The sequence below is a fragment of the Equus caballus genome, chromosome 26, assembly GCF_041296265.1.
Source record: "Equus caballus isolate H_3958 breed thoroughbred chromosome 26, TB-T2T, whole genome shotgun sequence".
Taxonomy (NCBI): Eukaryota; Metazoa; Chordata; class Mammalia; order Perissodactyla; family Equidae; genus Equus; species Equus caballus.
The window spans coordinates 37,980,309-38,001,980 of NC_091709.1; the positions used below are offsets into that span (position 1 = coordinate 37,980,309).

At 46.2% G+C, this 21,672-nt stretch overlaps 1 protein-coding gene across 3 annotated transcripts in view; it reads right to left on the reverse strand.

Moving 5' to 3' along the window:
* Positions 1-9,477: 9,477 nt before the first annotated feature.
* Positions 9,478-21,672, reverse strand: part of RCAN1 (regulator of calcineurin 1) — a 96,682-nt gene continuing 84,487 nt past the window's right edge. For 2 of the 3 annotated variants that reach the window (XM_014736353.3, XM_070252388.1), the window contains exons 2-4: positions 15,876-16,049; positions 14,291-14,450; positions 9,478-11,243 (exon numbers count right to left, since the gene is read on the reverse strand). In XM_014736353.3, coding sequence (XP_014591839.2) covers positions 11,071-11,243; positions 14,291-14,450; positions 15,876-16,049 — 507 coding nt within the window. In that variant the 3' untranslated portion in view covers positions 9,478-11,070. Of the gene's footprint in view, positions 11,244-14,290; positions 14,451-15,875; positions 16,050-18,765; positions 19,292-21,672 lie in introns of those variants that run through there. The other variant, XM_003364201.5, reaches the window with a different exon arrangement.

Here is a 21,672-nt window from a genome sequence, read left to right on the forward strand (position 1 = left end):
TCAACACGGCTTGAAGGCTGCAGTACAGGCCTGGGGGAGGAGAGCTCAGGTCCACTGGGGGCTGGTGGCTCACAGCGGTGCACAGCCTGGCCCAGATGTGCTGGCCTTATGGTCCTGTGAGCCTGGCCCTGATGAAGAGTTCACACCTGTCATTTGAGGTCACACCTCACACCTTTGTATAGTTTTCTCTCTGCACAACTAATTGCCACCAACTTGGAAGTTTAAAACAGCACACATTTGTACTTCACAGTTTCCATGGGTCAGGAGTCCTGGTGTGGGTTGGCTGGGTCCTCTGCTCAGGGCCTCTCACCAGGCAAGACCATCTGGAAATCAAGGTGTTAACCAGAGCTGCAGTCTCCCCTGAGGCTCAGAGGCCTCTTCCAAGCTCATGCAGTTGTTAGCAGAGCTCGTTTTCTTGTATTTGTAGAACTGACTTCCCTTTTTTCTAGCCGGCTATTGGCCAGGGACTGCTCTCAGCTTCTCGAAGTTTCCATCAGGTCCCTGGCACATGACCCTCCTCTCACATCCTGGCAGCTCACTTCTTCCCGGCCAGGAGGAGAGCCCTCCTGGCTTCTTGTCTTCTTCAAGGGCTCACCTGACTAGGTCAGACCCACCCAGGATAATCTTTCCTCTGACTAACTCATAGTCACTTGAGTAGGGCACTGAGTTCTATCTGTAGAACTCAGGACATATAAAGTGATATAATCATGAGAGTGATACCCCATCATAGTCACAGCTCCTGCCCACACCCAAGAGAGGGGTTCACGTAGGGCTTGTTCACCTGGGGTGGGGGTGGGAATTGTGGGGGCATCTTGGCTGTTCTGCCTACCGCAAGCCCTCGGCCCCAACTCACAAGGCATCCTTATCAATCCCATTCTCGTTCTCTCCAACCCCGGGGGGCACAGCCTCCTGCCAGATTTCTGCTACGTCCAGGGAACTCTTTGGAGAGCGGGGATAAAGGAACTATTTCTTCAGACGGGGGGTGCCCGCTGCTGAGCCCCCTTACCTTCTCCTACACAGCCCTGCATGGCCTGCCTAGGTCACCTCTCTGCCTCCCCTTCCATGCCCAATGTAACACTGGCCTCTGCCTCCAAACTTCCTGTCCCAAGGTGCTGTATTTCTCCCCTCACCGCTCTCTAAGTGTGCACAGCTCAATACTGGCAGCAGGGGGCGCTGGTGGCCTTGGCTGGTGAGCGGTCACAGAAGCTGAAGCTCAGCCACCTCCCAGGCCCAGCTCATCTTCTTAGGTTCCCAGCTCCCTCCCGGTTGTCAGGACCACGGCCCTGGGAGGAGGTAGGCTCTGCTTATGCCTGAGGTCTCCTCTTTCGAAGCCTGCTTCTCTGCAGGGGAGGCAGGCCCTGCCCGGGTGGGTGGCAGAGTACATCAGTGGGGGGTTCCCACGGCCAGGCCCCTGTCAGCGGATGAAACGCCTCCCATTCTGTCCATCATCTGGGAGTTGGGGTGAGGATGGAGGCAGGGGCACAGGGGTCCCTAATGAAAGAGGGGCCAGTACTGCCCCTTCTCTTATCCCTTTCTCATCTCTGACGGCCCCCCAAGTGCACTTTAGCATTCACATCATTGGCAGTAGGTACTTGTCCTTAGGGCAGTCTCAGGAACTTGGCAGAACTCTTTCTAGTCTCTTCCTCCTGAGCACAGTTGCCCTGTGTGAGGTCTGGCCACACCATTCTGCGTCTTTCATGACAGGCCCAGGGGCTGTATGCCAGAGCATGGCAGCCAGCTTGCAAAGACCTGCTGGTGAGGCCGCAGGAATCCTGCAAGGCGGTCATTTGAGCTGTGAACTGCTGGCTCAGCACTGCCCCCTCTGCACGCGGCCCTTGCCTGGCGCCATGATTCTCCTTCTGCATCATGCTCCCCTCGCTTTCTCCTCCAGCCCTCTCCATCAGCCTCTGTACTTGGAAGAAGCCGTGAGTGGGGCTCAAACTCGCTTGCTCTGAGCTTAGATAGAGCAAAGTCTGTCCCTCAGGGTACCCTTGGCCCATGGCCTGAGTCCAGGACTCTCCCAATCAGGTGGACAGCCCATCACCGTGAAACTGTCTGTATGACCTTGTATAGCTCCCTCCCACCCCCAAATACTTGCTTCGAAGGACTTGGGCTCTCCGCTGAGATAACCCAAGATTGGGCATTAGCAATAGAAATGTCCTGAGTCCTTAAGGCCATCTGTTAGTCACTTGCCTCCGCCTCCTTTGAACCACCATCCTTGGAGCGTCCCTGCAGCGTATCCCAGTCAAGATCCACAAACCTCACTCCCTGGGGAGGAAGCTTTATTTCCAGAAAGTATTCTGAATTCTTGGTCAGTCCTAATTCACACCACTGTTTCAGTGGTCCACCCACTGCCTAGTCTATGTGGCCCGACAAGGCTGGAGCAACATGGGTCATCGCATGCCCTGGGCAGCTGGCAACATGGGTCGATGGTGTAATTTCCTCCTCTAGAAGAAATTTAGTAGTTTCCAGTGTTCAGAGCCCAAGGCAGAGGCCTAAAAATCCCCATCCACACCTCTTTCAGCATTGTCCTGGAAACTGCACGGAAGTTAATATCTGTGGCAAACTCAGATACGAAGGAGGGTGCTTAGCATGTTGGTCTAACTGGGCAGTGCTGAGCCAGCAGAGAGTGTAGAAGAGGAGGTCAGACATGAAGGACAGAGGCCAGGAGGGAGAGGGCCTCAGAGCCCAGTAAGGATGTTAAATTCCCTTCTAAGTCGGGAGTGTATTAGCTTCTTACTGCTGCTGCATCGAAGTACCACACTCGTGGCTTAACACAGTGCATATTTCTTCCCTGTCTGTTCTGGAGGCCAGAGCCAAACATCAGTTTCACTGGACGAAGTGAAGGTGGGGGCAAAGCCGTGCTCCCTCCGGAGGCTCTGGGAGGAATCCTTTTCCTTGCTTGTTCCAGTCTCAAGAACTGTGTTCCTTGCATCCCTGGGCTCATGGCCCCTTCCTCTGTCTTCAAAGTCAGTGGTGGAGCATCTTCAGATCTCTTTTCTGTCGTCAGATCTCTCCCTACTTCCCTCTTTTAAGGTCCCTTGTGATTACATCTTGGGCCCACCTGGATCATGTCCCCAACTCAAATCCTTATCTTAATCATACCTGCAAAGTGCCGTTGCCCTATAAGATCACATCCACACGTCCCAGGGATTAGAACCTGGATATCTTTGGATCCATCATCCAGGTGGTCACACATGGAAAGTCACTGGGGGGTGATGAGCAAAGGTGTGGCAGGATCTGACCTGAGGTAAGGAAGGTCCCTCTGGCTGCTGTGGAGAAGTGACTGGAGTGGGAAAGAGCAGAGCAATGCAGGGCGACCACACAAGAAGCTCCTGCAGCACCCTGGGGCGGAGACCTTGTTGGCTTCGACCAGGCGATCTGAAGGAGGGGGACTCCAGATGCATTTGAAAACAGGTGAGAACACTTGCGAGTGGAGTGGACGTGAGGAGTGACGAAGAGGACAGTCAGGGATGACCCCAGCATTTCTCAGCTGAGCTGGGTGAATGGTGTCGCCACTGATGGGGACAAGGAACACTGGAGAAGGGATAGCTCTAAGGGTCCTGCTTGGAAATTAAGACAAAAGAAAGTTTGGACTTGGGCACATTTTGTCTGAATAAATGAAAAGCAAAATAACAAAAAAAAGTCACCCTGAGCATAGGATGAAATGAAATTTGGCCCAGGAACCCACCTTCTCAGATTGGCAGGCAGTTCAGTGGAGGTCAATTTCGGGGGCTCTTTCCATGAACACAGGGAGTCTAGGACTCTGCCTTCCCACACCATGGAGAGGGCCCGGCCCTTCCTCTGCTCCTTGCTCAGGCCTGCATGGCCTGGACAAAGAGGAGCATCCTTCGCAGGAGGAGCCATCAACTGCGTCCTCGCCAAGCTTGGCCATGGGGGACCTTGGAGGAGGCTTTGTCCTTGGCGCTGAATCTCACCCGTAAAGACAGAGTCAGGCTCTCCCCAGTCTTCCCTCCTGGGAGGCCCCGGCTGCTTACAGGCTCAGTTCTCTCCTTTCATCCCCTTTCTGTTTCTCCCACCCCAACCCTAACCTCTCCTGACCTCTGGCCTCTCCTCTCCCAACTCTGAACACAGATTCTTCCTTTGACTGCTTTCTCAGACACGGGAAGCTCGACCACTCACCAGGAAGACCTTGATCTTTCAGAGAGAGGAGCCCCAGACACTAGGACCTGAGAGATCCTCTGGGGGCTAAAGGAGCCCAGACTTAGTAGCATATTATCCTAGTTAAACACCTTGCAAGGGGAAACTTTTTCCATTCTTTTCCTAATGGGCCTACAAGGGTTAAAAAAAACAACAAAAAAACAAGAAAACCATCCATACAAAGAATAACTTCTCAATAGGTTACAACATTAGACTTGGCTCAGAGATGGTGAGTAACCTCAGGGAGAAGAACACCACGTGTCCTGATGAAGCCACAATACCGGGAGGGTTAAAGAATATATCCACCAAGAATCTGGAACAGGGTGGCTCTCAACCAAACAAGAAGAAAAACCATTTAGGAAATGAAATTCAGCCCAGAAATTCAGCAGAGAAAACCAGCTGACTCAAAGCCGAGGCAGTTCAGTGCCTGAGCATTGCAGTTGGGTTTAAGAAACAGCAGATGGCCAGCCAGATATTAAATGAAAACAAGTCCCGCCTCAGTGTGGTTTTCAAGCTCTTTTATCTGTCTGTCTGTCTCTCGAGCTCCTGAGCTCAGCAGTTGCTCTGAGTCTCTCACTGGCCACAAATGAAAGCTCCCTGAAGAACCAGACCAAAGCTGGTGTGGGCAGGATCGGCTCCCCGTTTTCTCTGAAGGTCTACCCTGATTCTTTCTTTTCCCATGGGAGCTCCTATTTTCCCAGATGCAAGTGGTCCCTTGGGCTTCCTAGGTGCTCAGCTTCCTTAGTTCCCAGTACCAGCCAAGGAGCCAGGCAGCAAATCTGGGTGGTGGGGAGAAGGCTGTGGGCACTTTTTTCCCACCATCACATTTGTTTCCATGGTAGCATTTCATGTTGACATGTTTATGGGTGTGCAACGATTTAATAAAAACAAGGCATACCATGCCGTAGCCAATTTAATCTATGTGAATCCCTCCATTCTTGATTATTCAATATGAAGATATTTTAAGAAACTTCTACATACCCACTTATTTAACAGTACCTCTACAAAAGCAAATTTTCTGCTTTTTCACCAAAGACCTGCAATGAAGACCAAAAACTGAAGCTGGGCCTATTTTTACCTTATCCAAATCATGAATTCAAATGAACTCAGTTAAAAGAGGTTATTTGGCAACTGAGCCTGTAATAAAACCCAATGAAGAATATTAGATGTTGGAAGGTATTGACATGCGTATTTGATATGAGCCACTATTTATAATGGTTATTCATGATCCTATATAACATTTAAAAGTTATTTCTCCAATATTCATGGTGCTTAAAATTTTTTTATTTTTGTAATAAAAAGAATGATATGGATTTTGTATAGTTTGCAGGAAAAATGTTTTAGAAGCTTCAGAAATAAAATTGACCTTGTAGAAACATAGTGGGTTCTTTTGTTTGTTTGTTTCTTTTCCCAATAGTTCATTCATTTCAAATGTATCACTACAGATGTATTTTCCTGGTCCAATATGTCACTGCTGCCCGAGGTCTCAGGAGAGGGTGGGTTGACATTAAAGACACATTAAAGTCAATTTTATTTACCACTGATTATTTGAGGGTGTATATTATTCTTTAAGGAAATAAATATCAAAAAGTTGATTTTTAAAGTTAACATTGTCATGGACATATCAAGCTTTCCTAGAAAAGCTTAATTAGAGTGCTCACACTAATTTGGGGTTCTGCTTTGCCTTGCTGTATAATATTGTGTTTTAAGGATGTTATTAGGACGAGCCCCGTGGTGGAGTGGTTAAGTTCGTGTGCTCTGCTTTGGCAGCCCGGGGTTTCACCGGTTCAAATCCTGGGCGCAGACCCAGCACCACTCATCAGGCCATGCTGAGGTGGCATCCCACATAGCACAACCAGAAGAATCTACAACTAGAATATACAACTATATACTGGGGGGCTTTGGGGAGAAAAAGAAGAAAAAAAAAAGAGGAACATTGGTAAGAGATGTTAGCTTAGGCACCAACTAAAAAAAAAAAAAGAATGCTATTAAAGCATTAGACACTTGAAAATGTTTTTTCCAGGATATAATGAGAATTAACACCTTCCCCCAACTGTTGCCCATTGTCCCAAGATTTGAAATTTTTTCTTTTATGCTGATTTTTAAAAACTAAATCAACTTTATTGAGGCATACTTTACACGTAACAAAATGCACCCATTTTGAGTGTGCAATTTGATGAGTTTTGGGCAAATGTATAGACTTTGTTTTACTGTGACTGTGTTGTTACTATTGCATTGCTCAGTCAAGATACAGAACACTTCCATCTACCTGAAAGTTTCTTTCCCGCCCCTTCCCAGTCACTCATCTTCTAGCCAGTTGCTCTGTTTTGAGAAGAAAATTTTAAAAAGCTTTCTTTTCTTTCCTCTTCTATTGCCCTGCTCCAACACAATTATGTCTCTTTCTCTCTTTCTCCCGTTCTTGTTGTTTCAGCAGCCTGGCAATTTGTTGGGTTAAAGCACTGAGCTGCTTATTGGCTCTACTGAGTAGGGAGAGGGCAACATGCCTCATTATTTTTCTATTCTCTCTTAGTGACCTCTCACTGCTCTGCCTCTGAAATCCCCATCCTCCCACCCACCCATCCATCCATCCATCTACCCACCCATCTATCCATCCACCCATCTGTCCATCATCCATCCCTCCATCTTTTGTTGATTTCTACAATGAGCCACAGGCCACAGGAATCCTGCCTTCACTTGACTTATGTTCTAACAGGGAACACAAACAATTTAACAATTATGCTAAAAAGGCAATAATATAAAAAAATAAGTAAATAAAAAGGCAATGGGGAAGTATGGGATACAATGGGAGATTCAGCAGGACTAGCTAAGAATGATTCTCAGGGAAAAGAGACATTAATGATGGAGACCTGTCTGACAAATATCAATGAGTCAGTTAATTATTTCAGTAACATTTATTGAAGGCAGCAGGCTGGGCACAGTGGTGGCTGCAAGTGATCCAGACAAATCTGAGTAGGACAGATGTGGGACTGCTCTCATGGAGTGCATATCATTGTGGAGTTAGCCTAGGCTGGGCTGGGGCAGTGGGATAATGTTCTAGACAGAGAGAACATGCATAATGGTGCATAGGGAAGACAACATGGTGAGTTGTCTGAAAATTCCACTGATCAGAGTATCAATGTCAGCCAGGAGCAGTGACCTGATGGCCTTGAAAGAGCGAGCTGTGACCTGGGGCTATAGCAATCCTTGGCTCCCATTTGCTGTGTAGCATCGTCATGAAGCCCTAATCAGAATCTCACAAGAAAAAGAAATGTCGAATATAGATACCACATCTCAATCACTTGCAAATAATTTCCTTCTGTCTCTCATAAACATAGCCATGATTAAAATGACCTTTCACGAACAGCAGGGAGGGACTGCTGGAGAAAATGAGGTATGCGAGAACAAAATCCATCTACCTGATTGCTATGTAACTTTTGGTGAGTCACAAGAGTGAGAATTTCAGATGTGAATTAAAGATTGCCAAGAGTGGTGGCATGCTGGAAAAAATTCCTGACATGTCCTACTTTAGAATCAAAATACCAGAGAATTGGGGAAGAAAGAATATATTTTTTTCCTTATGTTCTAACTTCTTCCCAAATAATTTTAAGGAAATTATTTATGCAGTTTCCCTCCGAATTGTTGCTCTTTAGGTGAATGTTACTTGATAGGCACTTATATTGAGGCAAACATTCCCTGGGGTTCTGCAAAAGCCGTAAAGGATGACAGACCCCAGCTGCCGATTCATTTTTGATGATAACATGTCCATATAGTGTATTGAATCCTTTGCAATTTGGTATTTGATAAAACCTATTTACTTTGTAGTGAGTTCTGTATATTCTACCTAAAGTTAAAGCTTTCTGAAAACCCAAGTCTTCTGTGGGCACTAATTCACACAGTGTTCTGGAAATGTAAAATCTTAAATGGTCGCTGACTGCAAATCAATGTTAATAACCCAAGTATTAACAGCTGCGTGAAATGTTATGCTTCTTTCATCATTTACTACCCTTCACTAGGATGTAGCATACATTTCGGAGGGGCTGATTTTCTTTTCTTGGATGGCCCTAAGCTACTTACCATCAGATCAGAAATACAGACTATCAAATCTATTTAAGGAACGCAGTCAATCAATGACAAAGGGTGTGTTTTGCGGGATGCCACCCACTTTGCGTCTGTCAGTTTGCATTTTACCGAGTCTTCACACAAGCAGGGCCAGACAAAGAAATGCGGAGTCCTGGGCACATTCATGATTGGGGGCCCTTCATATCCATCAGCCTGGTAACCAGCAACCGCAGGCATTATTGGTTTCAGAATTTCAGCTGAGGCTGCCCCACGTACCTGCCACAGAACTACTCATCAGACATCATCCTTCATGAGTGAGGATGTTGGCTGACTTGCGAATTCTGCTCCAGGATCTCTTGGCTTCCCCGGCAGTGGGACCATCCACTTACATTTCCCCAGTTGTGTAAGCGGACCTGCTGGACGTCTGAGTTAACTGACAACACATTTTGGCTTCGCTCCAGCGTTATTTATGAAGCAGGATCCTGGGCTGGCGCACATCTCAACCCAGCTCTGTTCATCCGTGGGCTCCTAGAGATTTCAAATGATAAATGACAGCTCCCCTCCCTCACTAAGTGGTCAATTAGTGAATCTGCTCACTAATCAGATTCAACCAACCTGACGGAAATGTGGATTCCCAACAGGTTTCAATTTCAAACATATATGGCTTTGAAATATGTAAATGCTCTTGGGAAATGACAGGATGAGGCTATTCATAAAAGGAAACAAGAGAAGCATGTGAATTTTCATGGAAAAATGCCGAATGTTAATCTTGATCCAGATGAATGTCATTTGCTAGTGTTCAGCAAATACATACTGGGTTATTTACACCTTGCACACAGGAAGCTGATGACCCTTTGTAACAAGAATTCCAGGGAAAAGGCTGCCTGAGATTCAACCAGAAGGCTAGAGATGGACTTTCTGAACATAACTGGCCTTTGGGATTTCGTACCTTCTGTGGACTGCTTTCCTAACAGGAAGGAGAACTCCTCAAATTAACAATCATAAACACTGTTTAGTGGAGCCGTTAGTTTTCATCATAGTATCATCTCCCTAGACAAAGGAAATACTCAAACTTCCAATTTCATCCTTTTTCCCCTTTATGAGGTGACGTACTGTTAGTGTGGCTGACCCTCCGTGAACCATAACAAAGGATCAGCAGTTTCTATGCTCAAACTGAAGACGGGATGTGTCCTTCTGACAGTGCAGAATTCAAAGGGCTCGCAGACCGATCATTAGAAATAAAATGACAAACATAACTTTTCCGTAAAGAGCATATCGTGTCGATTTATTATAGAATGCGGTTAAAAAAAAATATTTTGAGGTTAGCCTCTCCAGTTTAAAAGCACGTCACTAGGAACACTTGACAGCTATGCAATGGTCTCTCCCTCACCTGCCCCACCCAACCTGCCAAGTTCTGTAAACAGGGTTCTGAGAACATTCTGTCAATTTCTTGACATGAACCACCAAATGTATTTGCTTCTTAAAGAAAACCATCTTCGGAATTTCCAAAGCATGCACTGTTAGCTCGGCATTAGGTATTTCCAAAGGACAAATTTTGTTATGGTATCATAAGGCCAAAATATAATACCTATTTACCAGACATACACATTACAACTAGAAAAACATTACAAACGTTAACCTAGTGTAACAATTCCATCAGGAATTAATGGGAAAAGGCACTGCATCTCTCTCATGTCACCACACATCAACTACCCACTTCACACGCCTTGAATTCGAGTCCTGCCCAACGCTGTGACAGCATTTTCTACAACATACAATTCACAGTGGGTTAATACGTCTTACACTGTTTTCCCACTCCCAGATTCTTCACCCAAGTGCACAACAGGTATGAATATATGCTATCAGCTGTATTTACAAGTTTATCTTGATGTTTTAGTGGGGTAAAAAATCAACTATGTCACCCGACAGCTCTCCTAAAAGGCTTTTGGCTATGACTCATGGAGATAAACCACCACACGAAAGAAATCAATGAAACCGATGTCCTACCCAAAACACCTAAACTAAAATTTCTTATCCACAAAAAATTGGCAGTGAAACTGCGGTTCTCTGAATATTATAAGCGAAACTCTACACAGGAATTTCAGATCGACTTCTTTTGCCAAAGCACTGAGTTGTAAGTTGCTTCGGACAGGGTGCTGAGTGAGTGAGTTCCGTAGAATTCCACGTGTGAGCGCTGTTGCAAAGAGAGTCACGAATCTGGAGAGGTGACAGATTTTTCAAATGCTTTCCTAGCTTCCCAAAAGATGTAAAACAACAATGGCGGAACTCTATATACGAACAAAGGTTAGTCATGAAAATCAGTAATATACATGCACAAACATTAGAACATGAGAGGAAGAAAGGAAACACTACAATTCCCACATTGTATGGTTGTTGTTTTCGCAACCTTTCCGCACCAGACACTCCGTGGCTTCACGCAGTGCCTTGTCCTACCAGTAGAGATAGTCTACCCCGTGGGCTGGTTAGAAACAGAAGGCTCTCCCCGGACCCATTATCAACCTGCCCTTGGCAAAAACAGAACCTACTAGAAAAGAACAAGTACAAAACACTATCGTTATCAGTTTTCTCGAGACGTTCCCAAATGTCCTTGTGCGATCACCCCAGACTCAGTGATTGGCCCAGGACATTCCTGGGAGCCATGAACACTGACTGACGCGCAGCACTAGAACCAGGAGACAAAGCCTTGCCTCTCTCCTGAGCAACATGAACTGGAATTTCTGCCACCGTGATCACGGCTGCCACCTCCAAAGTTGTGACCGGCCACTTCCACAGTAAAAGATTCCTCCCCATTGAGTATGACTTGGATTACTTCTGCGTCCCGGTGCCTGTTCAGCTTAAGTGGATGGGCGTGTACTCCGGCCTTCGGGTCTGGATAATTTTTGGTTTGGGTCTCTTCATTCTTTCCATCTCGTCTTCTTCCTCGTTCTCCTGGTCGCTCTCGCATACGTGGACGACCACGCTGGGAGTGGTGTCGGTCGCTGCGTGCAATTCATACTTTTCCCCTGGGGAAAGAAAACGATTGCGGGGTAACTCAGGGAAGTCACTGACAGCCAATGGGCAACAGTAACTGGAATAGCAGTAGGGGTCTGTGGACATTCAGTGGGGACTGAGGGACATGGCCGGTATGCTCTGGATTAGTGTTTCTTTGCTGGTTCATCCAGGAAAAAAATATATATACACAGACACACACAGTCATGCACCGCCTAATGACATTTCGATCAATGACGGACCGCATACATGACAGTGGTCCCGTAGGATCAGTACCATATAGCCTAGGTGTGTAGTAGGCTATCCCACCTAGGTTTGTGTAAGTGCGCTCTATGATGTTCACACCACAACGAGATTGTCTAAGGTCGCATTTCTCAGAATGCGTCTCCATCATTAAGTGCCATATGACTGTAATATACAATATCATCATTGCATATTACTCTGCTTTCAGTCAAATACTCTGAGTCCAGGAAGATGAAAGGTACAGAAAGAATGTGTTTTCCAATTACACTTAACATGTCCACCAGGTCTCCTAAAACACCCAGAGGACCCCCCCCCCCCCCCCGCCCCACAGCGTGGTGTGAGGAGTATCTGTTCAGGAAAAGATGCCACATGAATAAATGTGTCAGGACAGGACAGAGTGAGCCTCCCTCCACAGAGCACCCCGGGGGACAGGAGGCTCAAGGAGGGCCTGCATGAAGACACAAGGGTGGCTGGTTGAACCAGGGGCTCCCAAAACATTTTCGACCACGGCATCCTTTTTCAAACGACAGCTATCAACCCCCTGGAACCAGGAGTGTCCTGCTGCTCTGGGTCAGCCTTAGTTTTCCAGTTCAGTCAAGTTCAGGCCACTCTGGTCCAGCAAGGGCTGGGGGAGCTTTCTTCAGCAGCCAAGCCCTGGCAGCGCTCTATGGCGCCGGTCTGGCCACAGAAGAGTCTGCATCTTGGGAGCTGAGGAAGGCAGCGCAGCACAGAGGCCAGCACTTGGCCTGTGAGTGCTGCCGCTTAGTACCCGGTGCTCATGGGCATGTCCCTTCACCCCCCTGTGCACCTCAGACTCCTCCTCTGTAAAATGGGATAATAAAGGCATTGATCTCAGGGAGCTGATTACATGAGTGAATGCAGGCAAAGCACTGGTACCTGGTACACGGTACCCATTCCCCATAAGTGTCACCTCGTTTCATTATGTTGAAAAATGGAACGTGAATGGTTACTGGTGGAAAGCTGGGAGTAGCAGAAATGCTGGGGATTTCAGATAGGGGTGCGGTGGGGAGGGAGGCAGCTTGCTTCAGTTTGCTCTACCTCTCAGTTGCGGGGGAGCCTGGGGTGGGTTTTCCTCCAAGTTCTCTTCCTGCCTGACTGGATTAGAAGGGCAGCTAAGCAGGGCTTCCTGCCTCACCCCGCTCTGGCAACTCCTCTGAACACAGAATGCGCTGTGACTCATAAAAAAGGTGGTTCCCTTCCCTCTATCCCACAGGGGAGACTGGACTGTCATCATGATTGCCTTTGAGAAGGTGAAGGCGCCTCTGCTCTCTCCTGGCAAGAATTAAGGTGGAGGGTCAGAGTCCCCCTGGGTCAGGAGGCTCTTGACAAATCCTTATCTAGCTCCCCATCAATCATAGTCCGGAAAGCTTGGCGTAGGACTGTATGTGCAATCTTGTTGGGGGCAAAGTAAAGCTGAGATAAGAAATATTATTCAAGCTCATTGTTAAGTAAACTAAGGGGCCAATGGACATTATGTCCATTTTCTATAAAGCCTTCTCAAATAAGCCTTCTGGAAGGGAGTGGTACATTCTGGAGAGTGAGGAATTCTCCTTAGCATCTCTCCTTGCCTCTGGAGCAGTGTGACACCTCTCTGCAGGTGCAGATTTTGTTTCTCCCTCCTCTAACATCACAGCAGGTTCCAACCCTCAGCTGTGGGGATGCGCCTGGGCCAGGAGCTGCCCGGAGAAGCACACGCTTGCTCAGACCAGCCATTTTCCATCCTGACCTTCACGCCAGGATGAGCAGTAAGTAACGTGATCCTTGCTTCTTACCACACGGGGGATTTCCGTCGGGCCATGTTTTCAGAAATGTGATCTTTTCAATACGAAACTGCTGATGGTCCAAGAAAATAAAACTCTCAACCCAAAGGAACATCGGACTGCTGGTCAAGGAGAAAGCTGATGGTCTCAGCACTTACTGCGTTTGCTCCAAAGATGGGGCAGGAGTGGGGCTCAAACATCTGTACCCCAAGACCCTCTTGTACCCACCTCTCATCCAAACCCTATCAGAGAGGACAGGGGTCACTAACATTTTATTGTTTTCAAAAAACATGCATTGAGTGCTGCCTATGAGCCAGATACTGTTTAAAGTGCTTTCTCCACAATGGTCTCCTCTCCCGGTCACTCCACTGGGTAACACCCATTTTACAGATGAGGAGCCTGAGCCAGAGTACCTGTCTCCCTTCATCCCTGCAGAGGACTGGAGCCTCCCCCTGCCGGGGGAGCACCCGTATGGGGCCAAGTCAGGGCATGCAAGACTGGGGCTCTTTCTTACGACAACTGATGGTTCTCTGTTCCCTCACACATTCAAAAGGGCAGGCGAGAATGAGATGAGCGGTCAAAATTACCTTCCACTACAATGAAATTCCTAAAAGGGAGGGGTCTGTTTTGCCTCTCCAAAGTCCACCTGCTCATCCCCACTTGGAGCGACAGGACGTGGGGCCAGGTCTTGAGCCACCCAGATGAGGTGTGCTCAGTGGGTGAGGGGACGGATTCAGGTGACGCCGAGTGGGAGGGTCACGGTGCTTGGTCCCCATGGCCAGCTACAGTCCCTCTTGTACACCTTCCTAAGGAATGAGGCCCGAGGCAGGCACGCAGGCTCCCAGCGTGAGTTACAGTGATGAGGAAGAATGCAAATAGAGAAGATTCACAACGCCACTGGCATCCATCACACGGAAAGTTGAAAAGGCAATGGGGCCGCCACTGCTCCCTGCTGTGGGGGAGCATCTGTGTCTCGGACCTGGAGCGCAATCTCTCCACATCTCCTTGCCCTGCTCCCCCCGGAGAGCACCGCTTACCTGGCCCTAGCTTGGAGATAGCGTATAAAAGATCATAATTTATGACAGGAGTGGCGTCTTCCACTTGTTTCCAACCGACCGGGGGAGAGGCAGGAGGAGAGATCAGAAACTGCTTGTCTGGATTCGGTGGAGCCAGGTGTGAACTTCCTATGTGTAAAGTCTGAGGAGAGAAATAAATACAGGCGGATGTTTCTCGAGGGAAGAACTGAAGAAATGCAGCAGCACTGAACGACAGCTTACGGAAGACAGGCGGGAGGGGACGAGCCACGTGGGGGCAGCAGGACCGGGCAGTTCAGGGACAAATGGTAACAGGGTCCATGAGTGGAGGGGGAGGGAAGAACTCTGGTTTTAGTGCAAACGTGATTAGAAGCCCCTCCCAGCCTGGGACTCCAAGCACGGGGACTGCAAGTAACTATGCTTGACCCAGACTGAGGGAAGATCAACAGAAATGGTTTTCCTAGAAATGGAAAAAATAAAGCCACTGTCGTCCAGGTCAGAAGGGATCTCAGAATCTATTTCTTCTAGCTCCTCATATCACAAAAGTGCAGCTGAAGCTCCAACAGGCTAAGCAACATCTCTAGGATTATACAGTTGTTTAGGGGATTTTCAGAATGAACAGGCATTTACTTTAATAATCAGAAAAAGTCATGGAGGGACCAAGTCTTTACTTACATGGAACCCCAGAAATGCACAAAGGAGTGAGCTCAGCACTAAGGATCCAAGGCCAAGGCTTTGCCTCACATCCACTACCAGGGGGCAGGGCGGGCAACTTCGTCTTCTCGGGCTGGAGCCTTTCTGCAGGGTCTGCTTCCAAACTGGTGTGGAACTCAGAGCCCCCACAGGGGACTGGGGTTCACATTAACCAGGGAGCAGAATCTGAGAGAAGCTTCTTCCCCCTCCCCACTGCCAACCTGTTCGACCCCTGTTACATCATCAAATGGAACTTTGTGAGCTGCCTGGAAGGTGGGTCACCTATCATGGAGGGTCCCCAAGAGGAGAGCTGGAAGGGTGGTGAGCAAGAGAAAAAGCAAACCCACTCACAGCATCGCCTGAGTGCCCTGGGGCTGGGACCCCTCTACCAGGAGGAAGTCTTAGTCTTGGCTACATGTCTGGTCAACTCATTTTTTTCCTTCAAGCCGGGCCTGGCAGCCCTGTGTTGATGTGCATCCTGCTGGCAGACTACAAGTTCTCCACTTAGAGAGGAGGCTGCTGAGAACCTGCACAGAGCCAGGAGCCAGTCTGGTCTGCTCTGGGTCTGGAGCAAGTCATTAGCCCTGATCCTTGAGCCAATTCATGAAAACTTGCTACACAGATCCTGGGGTTCTGGGGAAGCCGTGCCCACAACACTGCCCTCTACCAGCTCGTTCTTCCTTCCATCATCACTCAACCCAAGGAGGTCAGGAACCATTTCTGAGAGAGCTTTCAAATACACACTGATGTTTTCTTAAAATAGGGCAGACAAGGAAAATTTGGAGTATGAACTTTGCCCTTCTCAAGATGAACTCTTGGAGTCTTAAATCAACTCAATCGATGTACAAGCTATTTTTAGAAGGAGTGAGTGGGAGGATTGATGAACTCGACTGACCTGAGCAAAATATAATTTCATTTCCTTCCCGAGAAATTCAGTCTTATGTAGCTGGAGTCTCGCGTCGGCTGCGGATAAGGGGTTGCTGAAGTTTATTCGGACTCGTTTGAAGCTCTTAAAATATTGAAAGGTGATATCCTTGTCATATGTCTTGAAGAGGGATTCAAATTTGGCCTGAAAAATAAAATGAAAGGAGTTAAAATTTACCAGCATATGACCCTTGATTAGACAACCAATTACATTTCTTATTGAGCAATGGAATTAGTAATTACTAGTAATTATAATACCGATAATTATTAGTATCATTTCAAGAACTCCTAACTTCTTTCTTCCAGAAGACAAAACTCAACTTTCCCCTCTGAGCGATTGTGCCCTTTTAATTCTAATACAGGTGATTTTATACGAAAGTAAGGATGTATACGATTTACTAACTTCATTTATTCAGCAGAACACTTACTAATACTTAAATACTTGTTATAGTCACAGAAACCTTCCTTTTAAAGTAGAATGAGCATTTTCGAAAGAGGACCAGCTTGGTAATTTGCCACCCCTCTGGCCTGACAGTTCCTGTATCCGGTGACCTTTGGCCATCCCCCACTCAGCTGAGGGCTTTGCTGTGTGCATCAAATACTTCTTTAGGGCTTAAAAGCGCTAGAACTAATTTGAAAAACCCATTTTTATTGAACTGGAAAAGAAGTTAATAAAAAGCCTTACATTCTTAACGTAAAGGAAGTGGGTTTAAAAAAAATTCCCACTATTGTTTTCCCACTCAATCTGTTACTTTTTAACTCTCTAAAAATAATACTGGTTTAAAAAGATGAGAGGACTGCCAATGGAGCTGTTTCTGCAGGCTGGCTTGAACATATATACATCTCTAGCTCTAATGTTATAAGGGCTGGTGAAAATTCTGAAACAGCAGGAGCTCTTAGAATTGAAATGCCCGAGGTCAATGGTTACTAGCTTAGATTCAGGAAAGAGCTCATCAGCCTCCTGGGAAAAGCTCTGGGGGACGCCCCCTTGGTGGGTCCAGGGGTGGAGGTGTTGGTGGGGGGAGCCGGGAGGCCACTGCAATCCTTCAGCATTCCAACCAGAGAGCAATGGGCAGTTGAAACTGAGGAAGATTACATGGACTTAGTTGTTGTGTTTTACGAGTCTTTTATTCCAGACTAAACACTGAGGAAAGTTTGGGAACCCCTGTGAAAGGCAGAAGGGGGTGTCTGAGAGTTGGGATGGGGCAGCATGACATTTACACAGGTGACTGGTGCAGAAGAGGAGGCGGGGACCACAAAGTACCGTGGAAACTGATGGAAAGCACAGGACTTCTGCAGAGGAGAGAGAGGATTCTGAATAGAGAAGAGAACGTCTTCAAGAATACTCAGCGATAGAAAGAGGAGGAGCGAAGAGGCCACCCTGGACCACGTGCTCGCTCCACATGGCAGGGCTGCCAGCAGGTCTGGTGGTGTCTCCAAGAGGCAGGTTGTTAACGGGGAGTGGGAACAACCCACAACTTTCTCTCTGCAAATTCCTTGGCTTTTCTTTAGTTTCTAGAAATTTCTGTGACTTTCCCGTGAGGGGTTTCACAGAGGCAAAGAATGAGAAAGAAAGCAGAGCAGATGCTTCGCATGGGATTTCATCTGGCTGCCTCTGACTTTTTTCCCCACCTCTCTGTGCATGGGCAAATTTCTGGCATATGGATGTCTGTGTAAATTTGGAATTTCGCATGACCTCATCGATGGGCATTGTGACCAACTGTGTAGTTTTGAAGCTATGATTCATAATTTAGGTGAGATGACTTTCGTGAATATTTTTAGAATACAAATCAAGGCTTAGGACAAGAACACAACAGAACTCACGTTATCTGTTAAGGCCATGATACTATTATACCATTCTCTTACAAAATAATCTAATTTGTTCTGATAACTGATATCTAGTTATTACAGTTGTTGGATAGAATCTCTACTTAATTAAATAAACAAAATAGTGATTTTACTCACATAAGGCTAATACTAAATACACAGACTTTATACTTCTACATATAGAATGTGCTCTAATATTTAGTTCAAAAACTGCAGTCCTGGCTCACAAGCATAGTACACAATTACGGAGTTAAATTGGACTTAAAAAAAAAAAAGAAGAAAACTTCATATGTCCCAATACAGCTTTGGGTATAAAGCATGTAACACAAACACCCCCCCCCCCCCCAACAGAACATACAGAATTCATCCATATACAATATTGTTAAAGATCATTTAGACAGCTGGGTAGCTATTGATGAAAATCTTGCATTTTAATCAAATGAAGAAGCAAAGCATAATAATTAAAATTACTAATTACATTAATTACCATCAATGAGAGCTGCTTTCCAGGAGGTATGCTTACCCCACACTTAAGTTATTTATGCAGTTTTGTTATTTGCCACGACTGCATTTTCTCTAGCTAGAGAAATCTAGAAACTCGAGGACAGACCCTTGTAATTACTGCAAACATATAAATGTCTTTACAATATTTATTTCCTAAGATAAAATCAAATATTCTGAATTCTAGACGTCAAAGTGAAACATCCTGTTCATCACCAGAAAAGACCTCCCTCCAAGAAATTTACTTACAAACCTGCACAGAATGAAAAACACACGATGCCCAAACTCTGCCTTCCTAGTTGGTCAGGGGACCTGGATGTTTTCAAATATTGAGAGCTTTAAAAATTCCTTCCTAGTTAATTCCTCAGGCGACAGCTTTTGATTTTTAAGGCTCAAAGTAATTTGGATTTATTTCAACACCCCTAAACCCACAAGAGAGCCAAAAACCACCCCCCCAAATATTTCAGTTAATAGTCCCAATTAACATAATGCTTTGAAAACTCTCAGAAATCACATTATATTAGAAGCCTTACCCTGGTTTCACTTTCGCTGAAGATATCACTGTTTGCCACACAGGCAATCAGGGAGCTAAAACTGTAGTTAAAGTTTCTAAAATGCATCTTGCTTTCTTTACAGTGAAAGCGCTAGAGACGCACACAGCCGAGCTCCAAGTGGGGTTCCTGTACAAGAGGCTGTGGGTTCTTTCTGGAGCCAGCGCTTATAAAGCACCGAGGTCCAGCCCCCTGGGAACAAAAGCGCAGCTTCTAGAGCATCCTGTTTGGACAGCAAATTCCTGAGTCAAGTCCTGCATGCTTGCTGGCAGACAGGGACGGAGTGTAAGTTTCTACTGGAAAGAGATGACGTCAACACCTTAGTCATTTTCCCTATGCTAATTAACTTTGCTTGGGGAGGATGGAAAAAACAGCCAAGGTTTGCTCTGCAGCTGCTTTATCGACCCCTGTTGCAGCATAGTTTCCACTGGTAGTAATTCCATTCAGCCACTCAGACACCACGCCGCTCAGCTGAATGGGACAACCGTCTTAAGATGGAAAATGTTACGGAAGAAAAAGGAGGAAGATCTACGGCAGTAAACAGCAATTAGCCTCCAGGGAAGTTTCAAGGCTTTGGGAAACCTGGAAACCAAAGTCTTGGTGAGTTCTTTGATCCCTGTAATTTCCTGAAAGCCTCAATCAAAGTTTCATATTGGGGTGTTAGAGAAAACATTTTGAAATCTGTCTTGGTCAATGAACTCTGTTTCCAAAGAAGAAAAGTGGAATTCATTGTGAAATACGGGACTTTTCCCCCCCAATTTAACTTTATTGGATGAAGGTCCTAATTCCCACTTGTATTCCACAGTGAAAATGTGGGAAGAGATCCTCAAGCCATCCTAGGATTTTCATTGGAAAACTTTATTATTGTAATTTGAGAACTAGGAATATGCAACACTTTGATCATTTTCTAACAGCTACTGAATTCAGAAAAAGATACAGAAACAGTTTAGAGAATCTAGTCTCTGAAGTTGAGAAAAGAAACAGTAAGAGGTTGCCCTGCTTTGATACTCACAAACTGATTTTTTTTTTTTAAGTAGGAAAGGAAGAAGAAATAGAAAGAATGTACACTACAATTGAAAAGTTAATTCAGCTGGCCTTTCTTCAGGTACACGTCTGGTTTGGAGAAACATACTGGGATGGCAGGAGGCCAGTTCTTTCAAAAGGCTGCAACTCTTTGAACTTTTTTTTTTTTCTGGTGAGGAAGATTGGCCCTGAGCTAACACCTGTGCCAATTTTCTATTTCGCATGTGGGATGCTGCCACAGCATGGCTTGATAAGCAGTGCTAGGTCTGCCCCTGGGATCCAAACCAGTGAACCCCAGGCTGCTGAAGCAGAGCATGTGAACTTAACCACTGTGCCACCACCAGGCTGGCCCCTCTTTGAACTTTTAAGCACTTTACCAGTTTAGATCCCTATGGCAGTCTGGGTCCAAAGGCCTTCTCAAACTCCCCAATTTCATTATCACCTAAAAGCACTCACGTTATTTATAAAAGCTTTCTCTAGTCTGGAGGCACACAGATACACCTCTCAAGCTTCTGAAAGTTAAACGGAACCCTGCCATTCACACTTAAAAAAATTGACTTCAAAGAATCATTGAAGTCAGTCAATAATAAAAAGAATATATGCAATGGGGAAAAAACAAACCAGAGCATGTCCTTCCAAAAAAGGAGACGCAGAGTCTTCTTGTATGAAGGCGCATTGCTTAATTTGCTGCCAACTGCAGAGTTATGTAAGAAACCAGTTATGGTGTTTGCTTTGCCAAATTACCCATAACTCCCAACCTGAAAAGATCTAAACGCATAGATTCTAAAAAAGTTTGGAACGCTGTCAATAGTTTGGTATACATCAATCACCCTGGGGAAACTGCCACATTGATGGTGCCTGGCGATGGGGAGTGTGCGCATGGACGAGCTGCATTTTCCGTGCAGTCTGCAGTGTGTTCTGGAGGCACATGCAGACTTTGGTGCTGGTGGAGTGAGTACGGGAGATGTTGGTGGGGAGGCTAACGGGAAGGGGAGGGGGAGGCAGGAGACACAGAACGGCATTCCTCTTCTCCAGGGAGCCCAGGATCTTCTCTGAAGTACACTCCGTCCCTGAGCTCCAACCTCTTGCCCCCTCCTTTCTCTTTCTCCTGGGGTCCACTTTGGCAAACAGAGTTCATAGGTGATCAGAGGAGGAAGAAGAGGCTAATTTCACTGTCTTCTTCTCCTCCTCTGTCTCCTTCTTCTTTTAAAAATTGCGACATGAAGCTCCAGTTCAGTCGTGCAGACAAATCTGGAACATTTCTGTTTGTCTGAGACAACAGTACAGTCACCCAAATGTACAATTTTGGTTTCATTATAGGGATGAAAAGAAAGAAAGAATCGTGAGGTATTTGAAGATTGCTCAAGCATCTTTGCTCATAGAAATAAACGATCAGGGGCTGGCTCCGTGGCCGAGTGGTTAAGTTCGCGCGCTCTGCTGTGGCGGCCCAGGGTTCGGATCCTGGGTGCGGACATGGCGCCACTCGCCAGGCCACGTTGAGGCGGCGTCCCACATCCCACAACTAGAAGGATGTGCAACTAAGATATACAACTGTGTACACAGGGGGTTTAGGGAGATAAAAAGCAGGAAAAAAACAAAAAAGATTGGCAACAGTTGTTAGCCCAGGTGCCAATCTTTAAAAAAAAAAAAAAAAGTGAAAAGAAAGATCATCTCTCTTTAAAAAAAAAAAAAAAAGAAAGAAATGATCAACGATCAATCTTTCACTAGGCTGCCCCAAAACCCTCACAAAATGTATAACTCTGCACCTGTCTTTGAACTGATTTTAAGCTTCATCTGAACCAAATTTAGTGAACTTGAGTGCTTCCATTTTCAGATCAGAGAAAGGGGCTCAAAATGGTGGCCAAC